The sequence below is a fragment of the Musa acuminata genome, chromosome BXJ3-3 (assembly GCF_036884655.1).
Source record: "Musa acuminata AAA Group cultivar baxijiao chromosome BXJ3-3, Cavendish_Baxijiao_AAA, whole genome shotgun sequence".
Classification (NCBI taxonomy): Eukaryota; Viridiplantae; Streptophyta; class Magnoliopsida; order Zingiberales; family Musaceae; genus Musa; species Musa acuminata.
This window is the reverse complement of record NC_088351.1, coordinates 36,457,292-36,481,658: the sequence shown is the minus strand read 5'-3', so window position 1 is coordinate 36,481,658 and position 24,367 is coordinate 36,457,292. Positions and strand designations below refer to the sequence as shown.

At 36.6% G+C, this 24,367-nt stretch overlaps 3 protein-coding genes across 4 annotated transcripts; 2 read left to right on the top strand and 1 right to left on the bottom strand.

Annotated features, from left to right (window-relative positions):
* The first annotated feature begins 1,261 nt into the window (after positions 1-1,261).
* On the top strand, positions 1,262-1,995 carry LOC135632473 (pectinesterase inhibitor 7-like). The gene has a single exon (XM_065141075.1). The coding sequence runs from the start codon at positions 1,326-1,328 to the stop codon at positions 1,908-1,910; it is 585 nt and encodes a 194-aa protein (XP_064997147.1). The 5' UTR covers positions 1,262-1,325; the 3' UTR covers positions 1,911-1,995.
* Positions 1,996-6,979: 4,984 nt separating this feature from the next.
* On the top strand, positions 6,980-14,160 carry LOC103978716 (uncharacterized). Of its 2 annotated transcripts, none has more exons than XM_009394612.3 (7): positions 6,980-7,326; positions 8,884-9,263; positions 11,416-11,491; positions 12,424-12,497; positions 12,591-12,760; positions 13,704-13,784; positions 13,920-14,160. In XM_009394612.3, exons 1-7 carry the CDS (start codon positions 7,161-7,163, stop codon positions 13,966-13,968), a joined length of 996 nt encoding a protein of 331 aa, XP_009392887.2. In that variant the 5' UTR covers positions 6,980-7,160; the 3' UTR covers positions 13,969-14,160. The 2 variants fall into 2 exon arrangements, with proteins under 2 accessions (XP_009392887.2, XP_009392886.2); XM_009394611.3 differs by having other exon boundaries at positions 12,424-12,515.
* Positions 14,161-15,131: 971 nt separating this feature from the next.
* On the bottom strand, positions 15,132-23,798 carry LOC135634128 (triosephosphate isomerase, chloroplastic-like). The gene is made up of 9 exons (XM_065144370.1): positions 23,485-23,798; positions 22,246-22,272; positions 21,599-21,668; positions 21,215-21,338; positions 19,752-19,836; positions 19,499-19,631; positions 19,206-19,379; positions 18,144-18,226; positions 15,132-15,412 (listed from the first exon to the last, which is right to left on the bottom strand). The coding sequence occupies exons 1-9, from the start codon at positions 23,659-23,661 to the stop codon at positions 15,356-15,358; spliced, it is 930 nt and encodes a 309-aa protein (XP_065000442.1). The 5' UTR covers positions 23,662-23,798; the 3' UTR covers positions 15,132-15,355.
* Between the last annotated feature and the right edge of the window lie 569 nt (positions 23,799-24,367).

The window sequence follows — 24,367 nt, the reverse complement described above, 5'->3', positions numbered from 1 at the left end:
TTGAAAGCCTTGTTTTCTCATTTCTTTTTTTTCTCTCTTATATACTAAGTATTTATTGAATTGCTTATAAAATTGCTCATTTTGTAAAACATTGGGAGTTGTTCGTCGCTCACTTTCAAAACTAATCGATTTACTATTTTATAGGTTCTTGGGGACCTGAGCGAGATTGTAACTATGTAGACCTTTTATAGATAAATAATGCAAGGATGTCTCATGACTTAAGCAAATATAGCTAGCCCTTCACAATATGATATCGAAGCGAGTAAGCAATTCAAAGCAAACAACAAAAGTTCATAATCTCACAATCGCAAAGCATTATGATGAATTGAACAAGCCAAGGTAAGCTAAACCATTGCCCGAGTAAATGCAAAAACACTATAAGTGCAAAATTGCTCTTAAGCTATTGGAGTTGCTCAAGAGAAGCGCGATAGTAAAAATGGCGAGCGAGAAATTAGTTATTTTTCATGAACGAAGGAAGTATAATCTGGAGTGCCAATCGAAAAGAGAAGCCATAAGAAGAGGCTTACAACTACGAAAACTCACCGTGTCGTTCTCGAAATAAGCCTACATGAATTCTACTAAGGCAAACGAAGGCTTATTGAGAGAGAGAACTCGAAAGATGAAACGAAATCTCGGATTGATATGGTTGAGTAAATCGAACGATGGAAGACACCAAAGACTTTGTTGCACCTACACGAAGTCATTACATTGCTCATCAAGGTTCAATGTAATAATACAATGATATTACTGATGAATAATACAATGATATCTTATGACTTAAATAATTTGAGCTTGTCCATGCAAAATTTTTCAAAGGTAGATGTTATTTTTGAGAATTCGTCCTTAGTATATATCTAACGCAAGAATTACTTATTTATTAGTGTTTTTGCCTATCTAACATAGTAAATAAGATAGATACTGCTACTTCGAATGTTGGATTAGAACTCGCGTTTTCCTTGCAATGCGGTAGACGTGAAAACAGTGTGCTCGTGACGTATCGAAGGACATGTCCGTGGAAAAGGAACTTAATGACATCTTATCATCTTCAATCTCCAACCATTTCGCTTTTATATTACTTTCCACGTTGTTTCTGTCAAAACTTCTGACAAGATTCCCACCGATGTTGCAAGTACTCAGAACTCTGAAGCAATATAGTCTGTTTCCAGCTGTGAGGAAGAACAAAGCAGTAAATGAGTTACTTGCTTCTAACATAAGAGATTCCACTGACTCTTACATATTGCAGTGCCATCCTGCCATCTTTCCCTCAATATAAAGCACCCAACACACAGCTTGTAAATTATCAGAGAGAGAGAGAGAGAGAGGAAATGGCAAGAGCAATGCCCTTCTCACTCGCCTTCCTCCTTGCTGTAATCTGCTACTCAACCTGTGCAGTGACCTCCGCTGGCTCTCCTACCGACTTCGTCCGCTCATCTTGCAGCGCCACGCGATATCCCGATCTCTGCTTCCGGTGCCTCGCCTCGTACGCCCCGGCGGTACGCCACAGCCCGCGGCAGCTGGCGCGGGCGGCCATGGCCGTGAGCGCCGACCGGGCTCGCTCCGCCTCGACCTACGTCTCCCGCATCATCGCCGGGGCCAAGTCGGTGAGGCCCAGGGACGCGGGCGCCGTCCGGGACTGCCTCGAGAACATGGCCGACAGCGTGGACAGGCTACGGAGGTCGGCGGAGGAGCTGGACCTGCTGGGCGGGGCGGGGTCGCCGGAGTTCGCCTGGCACATGAGCAACGTCCGCACGTGGTGCAGCGCCGCCCTCACGGACGAGAACACGTGCTTGGATAGCCTGGAGGAGCACTGCTCCGGCGGCATCAGGTCGGCGATCCGGCCGAAGGTGGTCGAGGTGGCTCAGATGACCAGCAATGCGCTGGCCCTCGTGAACCGGGTTTGGTCCAAATAAACACGAATTGAGCCGGTTCAGGTGCGGAATGCAGGCGACTCTGTGTATTAATATGTGATGATGATATAAACGAGCTTAATTTCGATATCCTGTGTTAGAAACTTATCTTCCTTAATTAATTTCCTAACTTTTTAATTGGGATTAATGCGAGGAGTCAACATTTGTGTCGAAGGGCCATTACCACGGCCTAATTGAGTTTATGGTGGAAAGGTTATATCTTTCCCATCAACCGCCATCTGTGGTTGTACAGTCAACTTTGTTTCTCTCAGTTCACGTGACTGCCGTTCACTGACACGACAGCCACTGCTGTTTTCATGCGTTCATGCAAGCCCAATAATAACGGGCAAATAGTGATGTCACCATCTCCGGTTTGTCTCCATACTGCAAATTGCCATACACCCTACGCCACTTTGTCTCCTCCATACCAAAGAAATGCTCCTTTTTTGTTTTTTACAATTTACCAAGAAAATTTTGTGCTGATTTATATTTAAAGTTTACCATTTAGAGTCCTTTTTTTTTATTTTTCATAATTATTTTACTATTTATATATATATTTAAAAAATAAAATAAAATAAAATAAATATTTTATTATTTATAATCACTCTAATTATGATTATATATATATATATATATATATTTTTTTTTTCCTATAGTTCTTACCTATGTATCCCATCATCGTCGAAGAAATTGATTATATATATATATATATATAATTTTTTTTTTCCTATAGTTCTTATCGTATTTTATCATCAATAAAGAGGAGGAAACTATCAAGAGGAAGAATTTGATGATGAAAATGTTACGATTATGATCCATTGTTTATCATGAGGAGGGGAAAGATAATAGGAGGATGAAAAAAAATATATATATATATATATTTTGATCAATTTGTAAAAGAGAAGTTTTAAAAATATTTAAAAAATATAATATGAGGTCGTAAATAGAAAAGAGGGATTGTAAACAGTAATATTTTTATTTTTTTTAATCAAATGATGAATGTATCCATGAGTGCTTTTAAAAAAAATTATTTTTACCCTTCACTTCTAATTATTTTTAAAAAAATTATCGAATAATTACCCTTCTCTAACTTTTATATCTCCGCAATCTCATCATCCTCCTCTTCCTCTCAATCATCTCTTCTCTAATTTTTTTTCTATTTTTTCCTTGTCTATCTCCTCGTATTCGTTCCTCATCTCTTCCCCGGAAATAAGAGAGGATGTAGGAAAGCAGTGGGCCAATGGAGAGAACACCAAATCGGACACTTTGATTCGTTTTAGGTTCACATTCAATCCCACAAAAGTCACTTAATAAAACTAAAAGGACAACATAATTATCCATTCATGAAAAAACCTACCCCTTAGTAATTTCTCAATAAAGATCATGCGGTAAAAACAAATTAGTATGAGTTTTTCTTAAATAAATTATTATTTTAAAGATAAAGGATAAACTATAAAATCTAACTTTTCTAATAAGTAAAAGTGTTAAAGGTAAGATATATTCCATAGGCACCATCTAATCTCAAAACTATCAGTTCTTTTCTTTTCTGATGATATTTTGAATCTTTAATGTTTTGTAAGTGAGTCTAATATAAATATTCAACTTTAGGATAAATAAGAAATTTATTGAATGAAATTTAAATCTTTAATTTTTAATAAATGAACCTTATTCAATAATTTTTTGAATGATATATTAAGCTCTCAATCTTTTACAAGTAAAGGATACCATAAGTTGAATGTTTTCTACTTAGTTTCTCATTTTCAAATGCAAAGTGCTTTTACTTTATTAAATATCTCTTTTACCTCCGTATATGAAAGATTTAATTTTTTTTCTTCTTCTTTTCCGGTCAATCCCAAACTAGTTTGTCTGCATTTTAAGTTTGTTTCACTGTTTTAAACGGTACAACATTCATTTCTAATATTTTTTAAAACATGGTATGAAATTTCGAATGGTACCATTCGGTATGGGCGGTACGTACCGATCCGATGATATACCAATACGTGAATCGCTCGCTGCCAGACGAACCGTGCTACAGTGCTACGGTACAAGAAAATCGCTATATAAACTCTGGTGTATCGTTCGGTATATCTTGGTGTACCGTTCAGAACGTCCCAGTGTACCGCTCGATACGTCGGTATCGTATCGTACTGAACCAACCTCGAAACACTGATATGGTACGATATTACATACCTCATTTTAAAATAAAAAATTTAAAGCCTTTCACTACTGTACTGTCATATATAAAATTTATATTAATTTTTTTTAATAGGATTTGAGTTGTGTTACCCCAAAAAAAAAAAAAAAAATATTGATCATTCCTAATCAACCTTTCTCATGAGTTATTCCATACATATACGATAATATTTTAGAGACTCATGAGCTTGTGCATTTCGTGAGTGTATCATTCTAAAGGTTGTCATCATTTTATTCTTCTAAAGATTAATCTCTTTAAACCCTTCAATTCCGTATCGTCATTGTCACTATTACATCTCAGAGTGATCATTTACCCCTTTTAATATTAAAGGTATCAAACTAACTCATCTAATGTTTATGGATAATACCATATTAGCATTTAAAGCGAATGATAAGTCATGCTTAAATCTTATCAAAACACTAATCATGTAAACCAAAATAATTTATCTATACATAAACAAGCAGAAATCATAAATCTATTTTCTTAAAATTTATAAGGACAACTAAACCTCTTAGCTATCTAGACATGTTCATCATCCTAAATATAAGAGAGGACAATTGACCTATTAACTATCTAGACATCTTCATTAGTCACACTAGACTCTCTAATGCCTATCAAGACATTATCATTGAAAAATATCACTCTTATTAATTCTGCCATTATTGCTATCCCACTTCAAACACTTAGGTCTTTAAGAAAATTATTAAAAGAATTATTATTTTTATTCAAAAAATTCTTTTGAAATAACTCTCCTAACTATAATAAAATATGTTTTTATTTTTCTTAGAAAAATATTTTTGGAACAACTCTCCCAACCATAAGTATGTGCCTTATAAGGTGAGACAAATCATTAATCACAAGACGATTAATTATTTATAACAATTCTAACATTCATATTTGGAATGATCTTGGATCTCCATAATTAGGTCGGACTTTGATCAAATAGATTGACAATTCTTCATGACTATTTATGATTCAATCAAATATATTTAATATTTATAAATGATATAAGAATCTTAGCTAAACGAAGGAGATGATTTGGACTCTCTTTAACTACTTTTTTTTTTTTGTAGATTACTAATAGCTAATTGTCTTTGGCTCTTATAAAAACATCGCAACCAACACCTCCAACCTTCTACATCATGGGTTAGAGCAATCGCTTGAACCAATTGTCTTCAATTATTGTTGGCTCTTATAGAAACACCACAATGATTGCAAACATCGCAACCAACACCTCCAACCATCTGCATTATGGGTTAGAGCAATTACTTCCTACTATACCTATGAAGCCAATCCCACAACACTCCTACACTCTCTATTGTGATGGATCTCACTCACCTCTTTCACCTTTTTGTAAGAGTAGCATATGTCATCCTTGTTGCTGCATGCTATACTCTTTAACTATTTCTTCTTTTAAGATCTACTAAGGACTTAGAGATCTATGAAGGACTATAATTAACCTTCGGAGACGATTTCTCTTCCATTTCATTTCATTCAAGAAAAATAATAATATATCAAAAACAAAACAATGTGTATTTTATCTAATTATGTCAAATTTATTTCTCTCTCCTCACACTCGAAACACTATAAAGATTTAATTTTAGACTCCATATTAATTTAGATATTAGAGGAATTGAATCAGAATACCTAATATTAGTCTTCTCTTATACGTACCTTGAAAACTTCATCGTAATTTTATCTCTAGAGATCAGGAATCACGAGCACGAAGCATTTTAATGTTACATTGTCAATCGTTTTTCATATCTTAGTCTTTTCTCTTATTTAGGTACCTTCAAAGCTTCATCTTGATTTTATCTCGAGAGATTAGGAATCGCAAGCATGAAACACTTCAACATCACTTCGATAGATAAAAAAGTTTACATTGTCAATCGTTCTCCAAGTCAACTCTTGCTTCTATATCAAGTTAAGTTAATTTTAGCACCTAATCGACAAGCTATATATATGTTATGGAGATATAAAATCAGATATTTTTAAGTTAAAGATTTTATATAGGCTGGACCAAAAAATTATCATTATAAAGCTTTTGGCATCTCTAATCTATTAATCAATAAAAAAAAGATTACTAGAGTTATTATTAAAATGAAATAGTAAAAAAAGTAGGGATAAGCACTCAAAGAGTTTTCTCTGATCATCATCATCATCATCATAAACTATACTCCTCAAACATAAGATATATCACGCTTTAGCCCTTAGCTTGATGACGGAGTCATGTTAGTCTCTGATCAATCTATCTCAAACATCATGAATCGAATCAGAATACCTAATATTAATTTTCTTTTATACATACCTCGAAGACTTCATCTCAATTTTATCTTGAGAAATCAAGAATCACAAGCACGAAGCACTTGAACGTCACTTCGATAGATCAAAAATTTTATATCATCAATTGGATCAACTCTTACTTCTACGTTAAATTAAGTCAATTCTAGTATCTAATCGACAAGCTATAATATTATGAAAATATAAAATCAGATATTTTTAAGTTAAAGATTTTATATAGGCAGGATCAAAAAATTTATCACTATAAAGCTTTTATCATCTCTGAACTATTAATCAATAAAAAAAAATTACTAGAGTTATTATTCATGAAACCAAAATGAAATGGTCAAAAAGTAAGGATAAGCACTCGAAAGAGTTTTATCTGATGATCATCATCATCATATATTACACTCCTCAAAGATAGGATATATCACGTTTTAGCCCTTATCTTGATGACGGAGTCGCGTCTGTCTCCGATCAATCTATCTCAATAATAATAATAATTAATTCTCCAAATCATCCGCCGCTCAACAATTCTCTCGTACTATATATATATATATATATATATATATATATATATATATAACCCTCGCCTTCTGTTTTCATAAGTCGGTGGGAAATCGGAGAATATCCCCTCTCGCCTACCGGAATTATTCCGCTTCTCCCGAGCGCGGTCGGGGCCATTAGCTACAAGGCTTTCCGAGACCTAACCAGCCACATCTCTTCCTCCGCCTGCTTGCCCTCGCCCGAAGCTGGCGTCGGCGGAGAAGCGGCCCGCGATGGGGGAGGGGAAGGAAGGCGACTGGGAATGCAGCGGCTGCCGCAACCGCAACTACGCCTTCCGTTCCTTCTGCAACCGCTGCAAGCAGCCGCGCCTCCTCGTCGACACCAAGACCCCCGCCGACTCCAAGTGGCTCCCCCGCGTCGGCGACTGGATCTGCGCTGGTGATTCCCTCCTCGTTTCTCTCTCTGATCTTTGCTTGTTGGCAAAATTCTTGTCGTAGTTTTGGATAAGAGTGTCTGCTTGGGCGTTCGAGAAGGGGTTTCTTGAGGGCTTGGATGGTGGTGTTGTAATTATGCTTATAGTTTTGGCTATTAGGTTTTGCTTTAGAAAACTGGATTAGGTGTTGGAGGTTCTTTTCGATCGGCAACAATTGATCTTGAGTTGTAGTGGTGGATTATTTGGGAGTTGAGTTCTTCGTTCTTATATTCATGTATTACGACCTAGCACTCGATCCCCGCCTCCCCGTCATTTGGGGAAGTTTCTTGCCGGAAAAAAAAAAAATCCACCAAGAGTGGGGAAAATGAAAGATCATGTAGATATTTAGGTTCAATTCTGGGAGATGCTGACCTGAGAAGCTCAGTGCAATAAATTTCAGGTCGTAGTCCATTTGCACTAAAAGCTTCACGTGGATGATCCGATACCATTAACCAAAAATAGACTAGATTCCACTTGCTGCCAAAACCAATTGATGCACCATGTTCCCACCCAAAAGAAACACTCTTCCTGGCAACCTTAAATATTGACTCTATAAATATTAACAGGCCTACACGATATAACGCCTCCAAGTTGACTAATCTAATTTGACTTTATTCGTGATTGCTTGATCTTGGTATGAGCAGCTTAGTGTCCTAGAAGTTCACTTTATGTTTCCCTTCTGTATGAGCAGCTTAATCATACAGGATGTGCGTTTGAAGTCATTTCTGCCGTCTATGTCTTAAACTTTGATTGTTGAATCTAAGATATGTTTCTGCTATGATATGTTATTTTTTCCTTCTAATTATAGATTTAATATGTTATTTTGGAAAATATGTATTTCTTCTTTCTCTCAATAAAATCATATTGCTTAGAACCGATTATCTTTTGATAAGAAAAATGCCCAAGTATGCCATTGATACTCCAGAATTTTCTTTTGCAAAATTAATGTTGCTCTCATATCATCTTGTTTATTGCTTTTACTGATTGTCCTTAATTAACTATAACTTGGACTGAACTAGGTGATTCTCATTTCGTCTAGCCACATTAACAAAATTGAATTTTGTCTTGCTCTTTTAGTAATAAAACAATAGTTTCTATTGACATACATGTTTATTTTGGAATCATCATTGGTAACAGAGTTCCCTTTTAAGGAACTTATCAATCATCTTGTAATTATAGCCTCCCAAATTGGTGTCAGAAATTCATGTGATATGTTGGTGTAAGAAATCAGAGTGTGACTATTACATTTGTGAATTATGTATTTAGTTACATCACCAGATAGCTGTCAATTCTGTAGATGTTTATTTTAACTTCAGATGCATTTTCCTTTCATGATTGGTGTATTGAGATCATCAGTCAGATTCAACCTGAGTTTTTTTTCCATCTAAAGATGACATAAAAAATCTCCAATTACATTAAGTTTCCTTGCATTCTTGATCTGGTGTGACTGATGGGTATGATTCTGCTGGCTATGCTGTCTTTGCTGGACCTATTTTTGAATCATGTGCCAAATGGATCGATAGGTTGCAGTAACAACAATTACGCATCCAGAGAACAGTGCAAAAAGTGTGGCCAATCGAAGGATGAAGCAGCAATGCCAGCTATTTCAATGCCTGCTGCGTCACTTCTGACTTATGCACATTATTTTGCAACACTACAAGGACTCTATGGGTCACAGATGAATTCTGCATTAAGTGGCAGTCCTCCTATTCAGTCCCTTCTACCCAATTTAAGTTGGCCACTTGGGGAGAATAGTAAATACGGGTTGCAGTCTGCTCTCAGTTGCCCCTTAACTCAATATAGTAGAAGCAACACAAGTCAGCTTCTTCCAGCCCCAAGAGGCTGGCGTAATGGTGATTGGATGTGTGATTGTGGCTTTCATAATTATTCGTCACGTTCCGAGGTAAGTCCATACGCTTGTTATGGAGGAAAGAAATGTTGCTTTTTATTTTAGAGTTATTGTGAGCAGGAACGGCAATATTTTGGTCTTCTGTGGCTGTTATAACATATTGTCTTACCAACTTTATTTTGTCCCTGCTTTTGTGATTTAGGTAGTATTTTGTTGTTGGACAAGATTGGTAAACATTCATCTTTTGGTAAAAAAAGAAACAATATAATTCTTATTCTTAGGAGAACCATTAGAAATTTTCTCTTAAGTTATATGCTCATCAAGTCGTCCTCAAACATATGTTGTCCAACTTTTGTGCAATTTCTCTTCAGATATTTGTTCTCCAAAATCTATGTGCATGTTACTTAAGATTTTGTTACATGTCTGGTTCATAGTGCCTTTTTATCTAGGCATGTATAATTGAGCTTGTTGTCCATTACATATTTTGGTGGTTCTGTCAACTCTATTCAATTTGGTTGTGCTTAATACTGAAACGGTTTATTTCTCAGCATCCTTCTTGGAATTTTCAATAGAGTTAGTCAAGAGTTGACAGTTGATCTTGATCAGAATCAACTGAGGGCTAATTATAGATTATCCCATGTAGTTATATCTCTTTGGCATTTTAGTCCTTAAGCTTAAAAAAATTATATTGGAATCCCTATAGTTATGAAAGAAAAACATCTAGCTCCATTTAACCTAACGTCGTTGGTTTTATCGACGGAAGTACGAAAACGATAGGCAAAAATTTAATTTTAACATCCCAATTACGTTTTCGATGGTGGTGAACGGTGACACCGCTGGGGGTCGCGGGTGGTTGCTGTGGATAATGAGAGCGAGCGACGGCAAGAGGTGAGGTGATGACGTAGATGCAAGCTTTACATCTGCGTCAACGCCGACGCAAATGTAGAGCGTCAGCATCTGCATCGTTGCCTCATCTCTCGTTGTCGCTCTCCCTCCTCATCCACAACAGTCACTCGCGACCCCCAGCGGTGTTGTCGTTCGCTATCATCAAAAATATAATTGGGATGTTAAAATTATCTTTTTGCTCATCGTTTTCATATTTTCGATGATAAAACCGACGGTGTTAGAGAAAATGGAGTTAGATGTTTCACTTTCATAACTATAAGAATTTCAATGTAAATTTTTTAAGTCTAAGGACCGGGATGTTAAAGAAGTCTAACTACAGATGGTAATCTGTAATTAGCCCATCAACTAATGTATGAGATCAAGCCTATTCCTGTCCTTTGAGAAGGAAAAGCGGATCAAAAGAGAGAAGCTGAGGAAGTAAAAAAGTATTTGTTAATCCTAGCTCATTACTGGTGCAGTTTGTCCCCAGGAGGAAGTGAGAGGAGAGGGTCGTAGGGTGTAAAATACAGACTTTGAATCGCTTCTCATATCAGTGTCAATATTTCGGGTGTGGTACAAGTAGGATGTTTCTTGGGTAGATGTGATGCTTCTGATTCCAATTGCTGAGATTGTATATTTTTTACCACTTGCAAAATATTTTGTGAAGACTTCTTGGAAGATAGGTTAGGCCTAACCTATGTTGTCCTGCATTTTGTGGATATAAGCTTACCTGTCTTGGTCATTTGAAACAGAGACAAAAAGCCTGGATTCACATCTAAGCTTACCTTTCTTGGTCATTTTTTATCACTATGGCTAGGTCTTGAGAAACTGTAATCGTCTAAACCTTTCCTTCTGGCTGAGTGAAGTGCATATCTATATTGATTAGTGTCCTACTTAAAGGCTCGCCGGGCAATACTTAATTTATTTTTCGTGGTATGTATACAAAAGAGGCTAAAGTTGACTGTGACTATGCTTAGCAAATACTCGTACCTTATATTTCAACTGGGTATCATTTTTCTGCAGGTGGCTTCTTGAACAAAATTTTGTTTGTTTAACTAGTTAGAGTTTCAAATGTAGCTCTGCTTAAATTTTTGACATAAACATTCTTTTTCAGTATCATTCTGATTCATTGACTCAGTTTGCACTAAACTTCTTTACTAATGCAACTCGAATGCTTTTTCCGACTTTCCCAAATACATACCGAACAACTTTATCTTGAAACAATTACAATATTTTGCGTTGGTTCATGAAGCTGCATTTGCTTTTGACATTGTGCCTCACTTGAAAACCAAGAAACTCATTAATTTTCTTTTCTGTGCAGTGTAAAAAGTGCAATGCACCTTTAGTATCTGGTGCTCCTTCTGTAGCTACATCAACTGTTTCAGATATGTTTTCGAGTATGCTCATTGCTCCTTTTCATTCTTGTGATCAATTGGCATGCAGAATCGTATTAAAATCTGAAAGTGATCAACTCTCTATGCTGCTTCCATGTTGTTTGAGAAGCATCACCTTTACATTAGACTAAGAAACTAAAGGAGAGCCGAATGACAAGCAAGCAGAATCTTCACATTGCATGTGCAACTTAAGCATATAGTTATGATTTGCTGCAAACTTCCAGATAGTTATGATATTACTGAAATTCTGTGCTAAGTCTACAGAAATGGTTTCCTCTTAAAGATAGTCTATTTCTTTTATCATCAAATTTAAGTTATTTTTTGGGCATCAATTGTTCAACAAATTCTGTGCTAGGTCTATAGTTTATTTGCATAGTCTAGTAATAGTCGGCATTAGATGCATAAGGATACATGAATTTCATTATATTATTTAGCAGAAAATGGTAATGAACCAAAGTGAAAATTTTATGACTAATTCCCCTGTGTACAAGGATGTTCTGAGAATATGGCATGGTTTGTGGTTATTTTAAGCTTATGGAGAGCATCAACCATCTCAGTTTGATGTGCTGTTAATTTTTTTATGGACTCCACTTTTTTGATGCATTATACTTTTTAGTAGTGTCTGCCACACCGAATCGTACCGCCCGGTACAGGCGGTACGTACCGGTCCCGATAAGCCAGCGATACGCGGACCGCCCGGTATCGGTACGCACTGTAGCAGTGCTACAGTGCTCGGTACACCTGGGTGTACCACTTGGTACACCGTACCATACCAGTACCGAGCCCAGGTCGAAATACCGGTACGGTACGATATTGCGAACCTTGCTTTTTAGAGCACATATACATGCTGGTCCAGTAATATGGTTTTACTTGTGAAGATTTAATGGCGTTGAATTACTGTTGTTGATCTGAATGAACTCTACACTTGTATCCAGCTTTGGGCACAAAATATCCGGCATCAGAAGAGTCTGTTATCAGCTGGGATAACAAAAGGCTTAATCCAGGCGATGTAAATAACAATAATTTGGTAATTATACAAGCAAGGTTCTGATGCTTTTGTATCTTGAATATAATAAAGCAATGTTTTTTTATAATATGCAAGATAAATGGACGGAGGAACTCATACAAAGGTTTTGAGCAACAAGCAGGTTACAATTACGATCAAGCAGCTGGAGAGTATTCCAAATATGCCGATGCAGATTTCATGATTGGATCCATGCAAGGGAATATCCATTCTTCACATCAAAGAATGCCCGCTTCCCATGGAAAAGGGTGATACTGATTTCTTATCATATGATATGCATTTCTTCACTTCGGGCTATCCTGATGATCTCTTTAATCATAACATTTAATTAATGCACTTAAATGACATGACACATCAAATTCAACCAAGTTTATATTATGTTCCTCTTTTGTTTTTACTACCATTTTGATTGACATAGTCAGAAGTATTGTTCCCTTATCATCAAATTTTCATGGCTTCATTGAGCAAAACAGCAAAATCTTAAAGAGGATGGCTGAATGCATTTTGCACTTGTTTAAGAAAAAAATTGTGAGCTACTCAAAATTCTGGCACATAGATGGAGTTTTTAAACAAATGGTTAATATTTTTCTAACAATTTTTTTAGCATTGGATGGTCAACTTCTGTAAAATCATGCCACATTATTCATCTTTTTAAGATTTTCATAAGAATTGCTTATATATTGCTGCACCAAATGACCCTTTTGTCATAAAATTCTAAATCAGGTCTTGTTAAAAAATATGCTAGGTATTTTCAAGTCACTTTATGGGATCCAAATTCATCACTTCACGTGGCTTTGACAAGATTGAATTGTTTTTAGATTGTAATGTTTTGCATACATCAGTTAGTGACCAACCTAATCTCGATGTTTATTCTGTTGTAACTCTTTTCTTTGTATAAATTAGGCATCATGCATCTTTTATAAGAATATGAGATGAGAAAAACACTATGCTTAGATAAAACACAAAGCCAACTGTCTTTATCACGATTGACTATTTTATTTTAATCAGCCGACACTATCTTGATGTTTAATGTAACCAACATGGACATATCAACCAGCCTTTCTGCATAAGTGATCATTGCCAAATTCTACATTGGTAGAAGTCTCATGCATTGGGCCACACGTTTAACATGAACATAGTTAATAAAACCTGCTTAATGAACTACTACTAATTTTTTTCCCTTCTTGTTAGGGTAAAACATTGGCGTGATGGGGATTGGATGTGTGGTAACTGCAACAATCATAATTTTGCATCTCGTTCTATTTGTAACCGGTAAGTCATCTTTTAAGAATGCTTAGTTGAGTTTCAATGCTTGTCACATCTAAGATTCTTTCAGTTTTACACCTAACGTTGACTGGAAGAGGACTGCTATGACTGTCCGATGTTTAAGCGGTTGCTGTTTTGCAGGTGTAAAACTCAGAAAGAAGCTGCTGTCCTTCCAGTAAACGTTGCATAGCTTCTAGTTGTGTTGTGGAGCTGGATATTGTTCGGAATGCTTAAGCTTTCAGTGTTTCCGAGCAAAGAATGCTCTTTTTTGCAGTTTGATAATAGGAGGATGAGCTTGTGCTAGGGAACAGTTTGCTCAATTGCAAGATGGATCCTTGAAGTGGATTTTGGTTGCTGATCAATAAATGTGCCATTAGTGTGTTGTGTGTTGTTTTAGTTCATCCACACTTGACGGAACACCCATATTTGGATAGATACCAATCTGCTTGTTGCCAAAATAATTCTAATAATAGCTTCCTGATAGAAGACGGTGGCATCCGAAACAGGCAATTTTTGTGGCAGATTTGTATGATTTATATATCATGGTACTCGCACTGGCGGATTTCTGTGACATCAAAAGGCTCGTCTTCCCTCCTGCGATCCAAAAGGTACGACTTCGGTCACTGTTTTCTTCTCTTAGATCCTCGATGGATGGACCCGAGACTTGCGTCGGGCGATAGGGACAATGTTAGAAATCAAATATTTGAGTTTTGAGTCAAATTGGTAAAGACTAGCATGCATGAGGTTTAACAGTACATGTAATTCGATTTTTTTTTAATCATTAGCGATGTTTGATTATGTTCCTAGTCTCTTTTCATTGCACATACATCAATATTATTAACAGATAATAAAAAATAAAAAAAAGAGAAGCGACTATCATTACCAAATGCGTTGTAGAGCCTCGGAAGTTAAATTGCGCACAGACAACGAGCATGGATCCTTGGAAAAAGGGCACGATGAACCGAACGCCACGGTATGGCGGCTACCACTTCATGTCATGGTTTGACGTAGAATACTTGTCCTTACTTGATTTATTGAAATTTTAAAGATTAAATTATTAACAAAAATAATCTAACAATAGAAATTATGTTTTTGTAGATGATTTAATATCAATGAAAGGATGATTCGAAACATATCATAAAGTTATTTTTTAAAGTCATATTGTATATGGTACAAAATGTATTTTTTAAAGTCACAAAGTTATTTAATATGAATGGTATATGGTACATTGATACATCAGTACATATCGATACATATTGTATCGATAATATATAGATCGGTTCGACAGAAATCTCCCTCCCTAAGGTCCTTGGGACCTAGGGTCAGGTGGAACTCCATGCTTCTTTATCAAAGTCGAAACAAGACACTATATAGATTTATTTGTAGAAGTTTGCTACGCAAAATCATATTACAAAACTATAATATGGCCACAATTTAGCAAAAATCAAACCATTTAATACCAAATGTATGCAATGATTCACGTTTATTTATTCCACGCTTCTTTTAGTCGAATAGGATTACCAAAATTGTGATTTAGGCTGGAGCTTCGGTCTTGGAAGGTTTGAGTTTAGCGATCATCAAGCAGCAACTTTCTTCGAGGTCACTGAATTGACGATAATGGCAAACTCTGGGCCCTGTAGAAACAAGTGAAATGTTGAAGTCATTGATAGAAATAACTTTTGATCATGCATTTCTCAAAAGAATCAATTTTAATACATAGGACACACATGAGGTTCTCTATGGTATATGATCAACTTCGACTATGCAGCAGACAACCCGGCCAATCACATTTTTTCAAATTCCAAAACTCCTATTAGCAGTACATGAAATTTTAACCAACTCCATACATGTATTTGATAAGTATGAATGGAAATAAGAGAGAGGAACAAGTGAAATTTGCATTTGAGTCACAACAGATATGTCTCGCGCTAGAAAGATACAATTGGCATCTTAATGTGCAACCTGTTGAATTCTTCATCCAAAATGGGGACTTATTCAGTATTAAGTACACAAGCTTTCAGTTGATAATTACAAAGAAAATTTCATGCAAACAAAACAAAGTTTCCAAACTTCAAAGACAAAATCTGTTTGTACAAAGAGATCTTGAAAACGGAGTCTCTTCAAACTAGGAAGAAGTGATGTGAAGGTCAATCATGGTATTGCAAAGGTACAGAACTCAGAAAAAAAAACCAAAATTTATGTTCTCTGGCACAACCATATTTGCCTCCCCTTAGGCAAGTAAAATATGTCCAACCTGATATGGTTGTTCATATATATTTTTTAAGCCTTGGAGCTTCAGAGGATAGATAATCAATGCTGATAAAACTTAGGAACACAAACTATTGGTAGCAAGTAGAGTTTTAGTCAATACAGAACCTATTTAATCAGATACACATTTCAAAGTACCCAATAGCTTTTAAGGATTTTATGCTGAGTACAACACAAGCTGATAAAACTTAGGAACACAAACTATTGGTAGCAAGTAGAGTTTTAGTCAATACAGTACCTATTTAATCAGATACACATTTCAAAGTACCCAATAGCTTTTAAGGATTTTATGCTGAGTACAACACAAGCATTCAGCAACTAATACATGTGCAACTTGAAACCTTTACTAAATGATTTTCATTGAGCTTGGATTTTATATTCTTCCAAGCATGATATGGTTCTATCATTTACCAGCATTCATGGTCTCCCATTGTTGAATTCATTCATTCTATTTATTCTTTTTCCTCGAAAGATATCTTTTATGTTTATATTCCTCAAAAGGTATCCTTTATGTTTATATTAGACCAGGGGCAAGGGAGAAAGAAATTGGATTTAGACCACGACAAAAGAGAAGGGGGGGTTTGTTGCCCGGGCCAGCCTTTGCGAACACTTAGGATACCTAGTGTCTCAATTTAGAACCTCACCTAGGCAGCGTCCAATTGAAGGTGTCTCGCCCATAACCCATCAAGGCGCTTGAGTCTCGTGTCGCCCGAACACCCAAGCACCGCTATACATCATTGATCAAAGATTTAAATTCTAATAAACAAGGATGTTGTCTTGTATATCACATGGTTCGCCTTATCGAACCGTTCCACTATATCGGCCGACTGTCAGTACAGTACATACCGATGTACTGACACATAATATAGTAGCGCATACCAATAGACCGGTATATACTACTCATACCGGTCCCTTGTCGAATCAATATGTACCGCCCATACCAAACGGTATGCCAGGGTACGACAAACCTTAATCAAGCCCGGATTAGTACTTACCAGTGTGCCAACACATGGTACACGAGTATGTACCAATGTCTCAAAGAAGTAGAAGAAGAGGAAAGTGCAATGGAGAAAGAAGAGAAAGGAGGAAGGAAGGAAAGGAGATGGTGGAGAAAGAGGAGGAAGGAGCAGAAGGAAGAGAAAGGAAAAAAAGGAGGCAGTGGAGGAAGAGGAAGAAGTAGAGAGCGCGGAAGAGGAAGAAGAAGGAAGAAGAGGAAATGGAGGAGAAGAGGAGGAAGCACACTAAGGTAGACGACGATGAACAGCGACGGTGGGGAGATAGGCGGCATTGGATGGCAACAGCTCGGGAGCGATTCTGTGCTTCTCGTGTATAAAGAAGAGGGCTCACGTTCGGGAGCCCTAATTGAAGACTTTAATTTTTAAAATTTTTCGAATGGTTTGGACCGGACTGCCCAAAATAGGGGTGCGGTCCATATACCTGTCCACGCCCGGATCAGTACATATTACCCATTTTGTACTGGTTTGGGCGAAATGGAGAACATTACTAATAAACATTTGTAAACCTGACGAGCATTTATAAACTTACTGAGAGCATGATCTTCTATTAGCCGTATTTGAAACTTTAGAACTCTACTTATGTGTGTAAATGCATTAATCTATAAGTAGATACATAATATTCGCAGTTATGTTGCAGCTTATGAATGCACTATCATCATGTTATTCATAACATAGATCCATGAAAGATCCGGTCTAGGATCCTTGTAATCTGCAGTTGCAAAGGTGTCACCATGTAGTAAGATAAACATGCCATAAGTTGAAACCTATCCCATATCTTCCGGAATGTTAAACAGCCTCCTTGTTGCTAAAACCTTGACAGAAACTATTAATTGAGAAGTGTTTTAGAACAAAAACTGCTACGACAACCTAAATGACATATTTTACCCAATGCACAGAGTCAATGAGTACCAATGTACAAATATATTTCCATAGTATACAAGTGCAAGCAGACAAATTTCTTATGAACCCAGGCATCAAGCTCTACAAGTTTACTTTTTATAAAAAAATGAGAACTATGCACAACTTTCACATGTTTCCACAAACTAATTTTTAGTAAGACAACTGCAGAACTTGATGATACCTTTAGAGAGGCACCTCCAACAAGAAATCCATCTATATCTTCTTGTTTAGCAAGTTCTGAACAATTGCTCCCATTCACAGAACCTGAAATAGACCATGACCAGTTCTCATTAGCAATACAAATTAGCCAATGGTTGGGTTGAATGAATAAAAAAAATCTTTGAAAAATATATATCCTGCTTACGGAGTAAAAAAGATGTGGTAGATTCCTGTAACATTTTTGGCATCCTTAATGCAGCCCAAATAGACCACATAAATTTCAATGGCCATGAACAAGAAAATTACTGTTGCAAATACAAATATTAATGGCACAATCCACCAACAGATGTGATCAATCAACTTAGAAGTTGACAAAGATAACATAGATCTTTCACAAATGCAGACTCTGGTACCCTTAATCCAAATACAAAATGGAAAGGAAGCACAGACACTAATATTCTTTTAGTTATATCAGCCCAATAAGGTCACTGTCTTTGGTTGGATTTGGGACCAGCAATGAAAAGGTTATTGTTACATTATGCAGTTGAGGGCAGAGCTCTGCTACAGAGCGACACAAATGAATTTTTGTCCATGAAGGTCATGGAAAGCATGTAAGCAACAAAGATGATCCAGATCATTCACGAACTTTAAGAACTTTTAATAAAAAGAGGTTCGAGTCAAATGAACTAATGAAGTATTTAATAAAATGGCTAAAATAAAGGGATGCTTTGCAGAGTAAATATGTAATAAGACATACCCAAATTTCCGATTACATTAACCAGGAAATTTGAGTTTTTTTTTTCATTATCGTCTTCCTTGTCAAAATTCAACACTAAAGAGAAACTAATTATAAGTTTTACTTAAGAAGTAGCAGAAACAACAGTCAGTCAACAGACTGATGAAAATAGCATTAGCATAGTTTCTTTTGATAAAGAACCTTAATGGTTTCCCAGACTGGAAAACAACTCTAAATTAATTACAAATAAAAAAATAATATTGAATATTATATTCCTCGACTTGTGGAACACAAATTCTGTTACATTTATTTAAGCTATCACCAACAAATTTAGATCTACAAGGTTACCTCCATAGATGATACGAGTAAAAGATGCAACTTCAGCTGAGACATTTTTCTTAAGCCAGTCGCGTAAAGCTGCATGCACTTCCTGAGCCTGCTGGGGAGTAGCCACTTTTCCGGTGCCAATTGCCCACACAGGCTCATATGCAATAACAACATCCATCCAATTTGATATGCTATCTGCGAAAAAAACAAAATAATGGGCATTGGATATCATTCACCATCTCTCCTATTTCTTTTTCACCATAAGCATTGTAAATGTGATATGTTGCCAGATGACGTATAAAGTCGAACAATACCTGCAAAAGCTTTCATCTGCTGGAAACAGACATCAAAGGTTTTTCCTGCTTCTCTCTCTTCTAGCTTCTCTCCTATACAAGCAATTACCTTAAGATTCTGGCTCAAGGCAAATGCAGCCTTCTTCCCGATAAACTGGAAGCAAAGGAATTTAGTAACAACAATAAACTGAAATATAAACGTCCTTAACCTAGTTTACTAAATATGTCATCTCTTACTTTTGATTATTTTAAGTATTAAATCCTAAAATGGTACCTGGTCATCCTCACCAATAATGTGTCTGCGCTCAGAGTGGCCTAGAATAACCCACTTGCAGCCAATATCTATCAATTGCTCTGCACTGTAAATCACAAATCAATATTAGCAATTACGTGGAAGTGTCTGGCTAATACAAAATAAAAATAATATTTCAACAGAAAGAAAGGCCATCTTGTCAGCTTCCCTACACATGCAGGCCTTAATGTATAAAACATTCAAAAACACAGTCTGTCAGGTAATAAATCAACAGCCTCAATAACATTGAGCTCTTTCTTATAAGATGACTAAAGTATGCTCAGAAGATGCTAAGGTAGTCAATATAGAAAGCAAAGGCCAGGTATTGTAAATTTGTAATAGAAATATATCTCAGAGCAGAATAAAGGACAGGACAAAAATACCATGAGTACTTCCAATTTATGTTTCCTAATTTGAATTAAAATGCATAGTATTTATTAAGTTGTGAGAACTCATGATATTTGATACTAGTAAGGAGCTAGGTTTATATATTTATCACTGGTATGAGAAAACTAACTCTGTGCTTGGATCAGAAACTGTATGTCATTATGACTGAATTTGCCTCGATTCAGTTTAACATAGTTGGAAGTGTCATGAGATTTGCTTAGTTGTAAACAAATGTACACGATTATGCAAGCATATATATGTGGCTTCCAAGTGTCTTAGTATTATGCAAGTCCTTGAAAGTTATACTATGATTCTTTGAGACTCATTCTCATGCAATTGCAGAACAAGATGCTATTGGCAACTATTCTACCATCTTACAAACAAATTCTGTCAGGAAAAAACTTCATTTGCACAAGTAGATCCAAGACCATCAATCAACTACATGAGCAAGCTATACAAGTGGCTTCTTATAGCTTACTCCAATAAATAAATGCTTTCTCAAAACCTGAATCAACGAAACCATTTACATGTCAATATTAAATCTTCCTCACCTAATGAAAAGAAAGAAAACAATTAGCATAACTACCTGCAAATTGCATCTAATCTTCCTTTGTAAGAATAATGATCTTTTCTTTTAATTCAATAAAAATGTATCATTTTTGTTTCTTATTTACTACAGAACCTTCTTAGATGTGATAATTTTATGGATAAAATTAACTCATACCATGGTTTAGGCTTCAATAAATTCATATTGTGGAAACTTGCACCTGATCAATAATGGTAGCGACCACCTAGTTCCCTTGTTTTACTTGAGAGTCACTGGTCTTTTGCATTCGTCCTTCAACATTATGATACAATAACTCGAGTTAGATATTACTATGTGTGTGTTCTTACCACTTGACCATTTTACTGATCTAAGTCCATGACTAAGGCTCTCTTTTTCCACATGTATGAAAGGAAGAATCTTTAAATATGAAATATATTTAATTTTTAGTAAATTCATTCTAGTAAAAGAGTGAAACTGGAAGCATCAACTGAAAGTTTCCAGTGGTGGTGACCTGATTTCTCCAGTGAAAGCTCCACCTTTTCCAACCCAACAATTCTGAGCAGATATCTCAATACGATCAGTCAATGATTGCTTGACCTGGTCAGCATAGATATATGGAGGTGCTACAACAATATCTGCATTATTGCCATGTCAAAATAGAGTAAGGACATTTCAGAATCACATTGCTAGATGTTAACGGGGATCATAACTCAGGTCATTGGAAGCCTCTCATTCCTCTATAGCTCATATGAACCAGATTCAGGTATTAGTTTAGATCTGGTATGGTAGGTGCAAATATGTGTATCGGTTGTGGACAGTGCCAGATGAAAGAGTATAGTCTACCTGAAATGTTTGCAAAGCATTAATGTCAACAATGATGGATTAACAATCTTACCTACATCATTTTCCAACTTAGCATCACTCAAATCAGCTACAAGTTTGGTAATAGAATCCTTCGTTCCATTCTAGAGAAAAAGAAACTAGTTATCAGCTATGTGATATAGTTATAACAGAAAGATACAACAGAAAACACAATCTCAACATATGGGGAAGCAACTAAGGTAAAAACTCAGGTGTTGGAACCAACAATAAATTATAAAAGTCAAGAAAAATGCAACATCAATTTTAGAGATTGAGGTAAATTTATACCTTGTGAGAAAGCAAATGCTACAATCAGATCCGTGATATTGTACGTTTAATTTTTTTTTCCAAGGTAAAAATTCTAAGTTCCAGCAAAGTCGAGATGCACAAAGCAACAAAAAAAAACATATAACAAACGATTGAAAACAAAATAACAAACAAAAAAATCACTGTTGCATTAAAAAACAACCAAAGAGAACAAGGGAATATAACTTGCAATATTTGTTAGTTTAAAAACTCTAACAAAAAAGGAAAAACTCATAGAAGAGAACCCATAAAGCATTACAATTCATGCTAGTCCATAAAGGTATAATCTCAGAATAAATGTAGGCATTGACTCTAAGTAAATGGAAAAGAAGAAAGATGGAGAAGTAAATAAGAAGTAAGAGGTTCTAAACTTACGCATTTCCAGTTGCCTCCAACAAAAAACTGCAAGAACATGAAAAGGCGAAATATCACTATGTTATGCTTGTATATAACAGATGACATAAAATATATACATGAAAATTATGAATTTACAGGGAAAAACAGATACACATGGAACAACAAAATATCCCATTTTCTTTCTTCCATTGGTTTAAGCAGCTTGTTCTCCATTACTGTGTCTATAAGAACAAAAAAAACGAAAAGTAACAACATATGTCCTAAAATAAAAACATGAACAAGATTTCCTAAAGAAACAGAAAAAAAGATAGTGGCATATAGTTCACCTAACAACCCAACACCTGATGTCCAAGAAACTTGAAAGGCATCACAGATCCAGAATATTCATCCTGTACTTCATCCAACCACCTTTCACAATGGAAAGCTATTAAAAGTTCCTTTCATTATATTTCTATAATGTAAGTGACATCATCCCCTCCCCTCCATCTCAATCTTTGGCAAACTATGCCCTTTATAGAAATAAACTGAATCGGCAAAAAAAGCCCATCCAGGTACACCTGGCTCCAAAATGATCAACTACAGTAATACTACAAAGCTGCAACGTTCTTTAGTGGCCAAAAGCCCCAAAACAAAATTCCTTACTGCTAAGTTCCTGATGGACTTTGGAACACAAACAGCCACCATATTTGATGTGTTGTTCATAAAGTTCAGCAAGATCATCACATTGCATACGAAAGTAACTAGTGCCAAATGTACATTTACACAAGCGCATACTCAGCGCAGAGCACCAACTTTAGAGATCTATAATCTAACTAGAAAAAAGATACAACAAATCAACACGTAAATACTTTCTAACAAAAATCTAAAACAAATCGATGTACATTTAACTACAGCCACAGAGTATCTATAACACTCATCACCTTGTCTTATTTTTCGCTTTAAAAATTATTATTACTGCATGAATTCCTGTTCCCAATAAATATAAATAAACAAGGAAAGAGTTAACGAGTGGGAATTACTCATGAAGTCATTGTATAGCCTAGATGTCTCTACAGATCGGACATCAGAGAAAAGTTCTTTAACAATCTAATCTTCAAATTCATAAAACATTAATCTATAATCTGCAAGATCCCGCCTCCTGCTATATATCCAATGTAAGCCGATCCTACTACTACAACATTGAGAACTTTAACCAAGCAACATAAATACACACTCTAGAAGAAATTGCGAGTCGACAGAGGACAGAAGCGGCGTGACCTTTCCAGTGCCGGCCATGGCTACGACACCTCTGTGAGGGCGACGGAGCGACGGGAGGCGGAGCCGGGAGTGAACGCTGCGGAGGAAGAGGGCGGTGGGAGGGGCAGACTCGCGCGAGAGAACCTCGTGGCAGAGCCCCGAGACCTGCGTTGCTAGAGATGACGCCGCCGCCGCCATTCGTTTGGCTTCCCTTACCCTTTCTCTCCCTCACTCTCTCTCGATCTCGATCTCGATCTCGATCGCCTCGCCAAACCTTTTTTCCTGTCTTCCTCTCTCCGCTCCTCTCGACTGATCTCTTATTATTTCTAGTCCGGAGATGTTTGGTGGAGGACACGAAAATTATAGTATAAGCCCGCAGAACCACTCTTCTTCCGACACGTACATACGGGGATATACTAATCGAAGAATCCAGCGAGCTTAGTTCCAAGTGCTGCAACGGAGGGATCAGCGGAGAGCCAATCCGCGGTCCGATACGACCGATTTGTACGGGAGAATTGTGCTTCCGCGGTTTTGATTGTAATTTATCTGTCAACATTGCTGTTTGGTGTTGGGAAATGTGCAGCAGAAGCGTGGCACCTGTTGGACCAGGGGCCCAGTACAAAGTGCCCCAATGGGCAGCCACCGGTTCCGTGGACCCCAGCCAGTTAAGACATACTGGTTATATCCCCGGGGTAATATTCCATTAATCGTCACCATACGCACCCAACGACCGTTGCAAGTGACGGGAGAGACGCGATCGGTTCTGACGCGGGACCCACCGGTGTCAGTTGCGCGTAAATTGTGATAATATCAGTTTATTCGATACCCTAAAATAAACCTGTCTAGTGATTGGTCCACGAGGGACATAAGAATTGCTCCTGAGAGCATCTTTCCTAACCATGGT

What these genes read in the sequence shown, in the direction of transcription:
- LOC135632473 (XM_065141075.1), top strand. Translation starts at nt 1,326, where the DNA reads ATGGCAAGAGCAATGCCCTTCTCACTCGCCTTCCTCCTTGCTGTAATC.
- LOC103978716 (XM_009394611.3), top strand. Translation starts at nt 7,161, where the DNA reads ATGGGGGAGGGGAAGGAAGGCGACTGGGAATGCAGCGGCTGCCGCAAC. An exon ending in ATTATTCGTCACGTTCCGAG is followed by an intron (nt 9,264 to 11,415) that starts GTAAGTCCATAC and finishes TTTTCTGTGCAG; the next exon opens with TGTAAAAAGTGCAATGCACC. An exon ending in ATGTAAATAACAATAATTTG is followed by an intron (nt 12,516 to 12,590) that starts GTAATTATACAA and finishes ATAATATGCAAG; the next exon opens with ATAAATGGACGGAGGAACTC.
- LOC135634128 (XM_065144370.1), bottom strand. Translation starts at nt 23,661, where the DNA reads ATGGCGGCGGCGGCGTCATCTCTAGCAACGCAGGTCTCGGGGCTCTGC. An exon ending in GCAGATGAAAGCTTTTGCAG is followed by an intron (nt 19,380 to 19,498) that starts GTATTGTTCGAC and finishes TTTTTTTCGCAG; the next exon opens with ATAGCATATCAAATTGGATG. An exon ending in TTGGAGGTGCCTCTCTAAAG is followed by an intron (nt 15,413 to 18,143) that starts GTATCATCAAGT and finishes TTGTTTCTACAG; the next exon opens with GGCCCAGAGTTTGCCATTAT.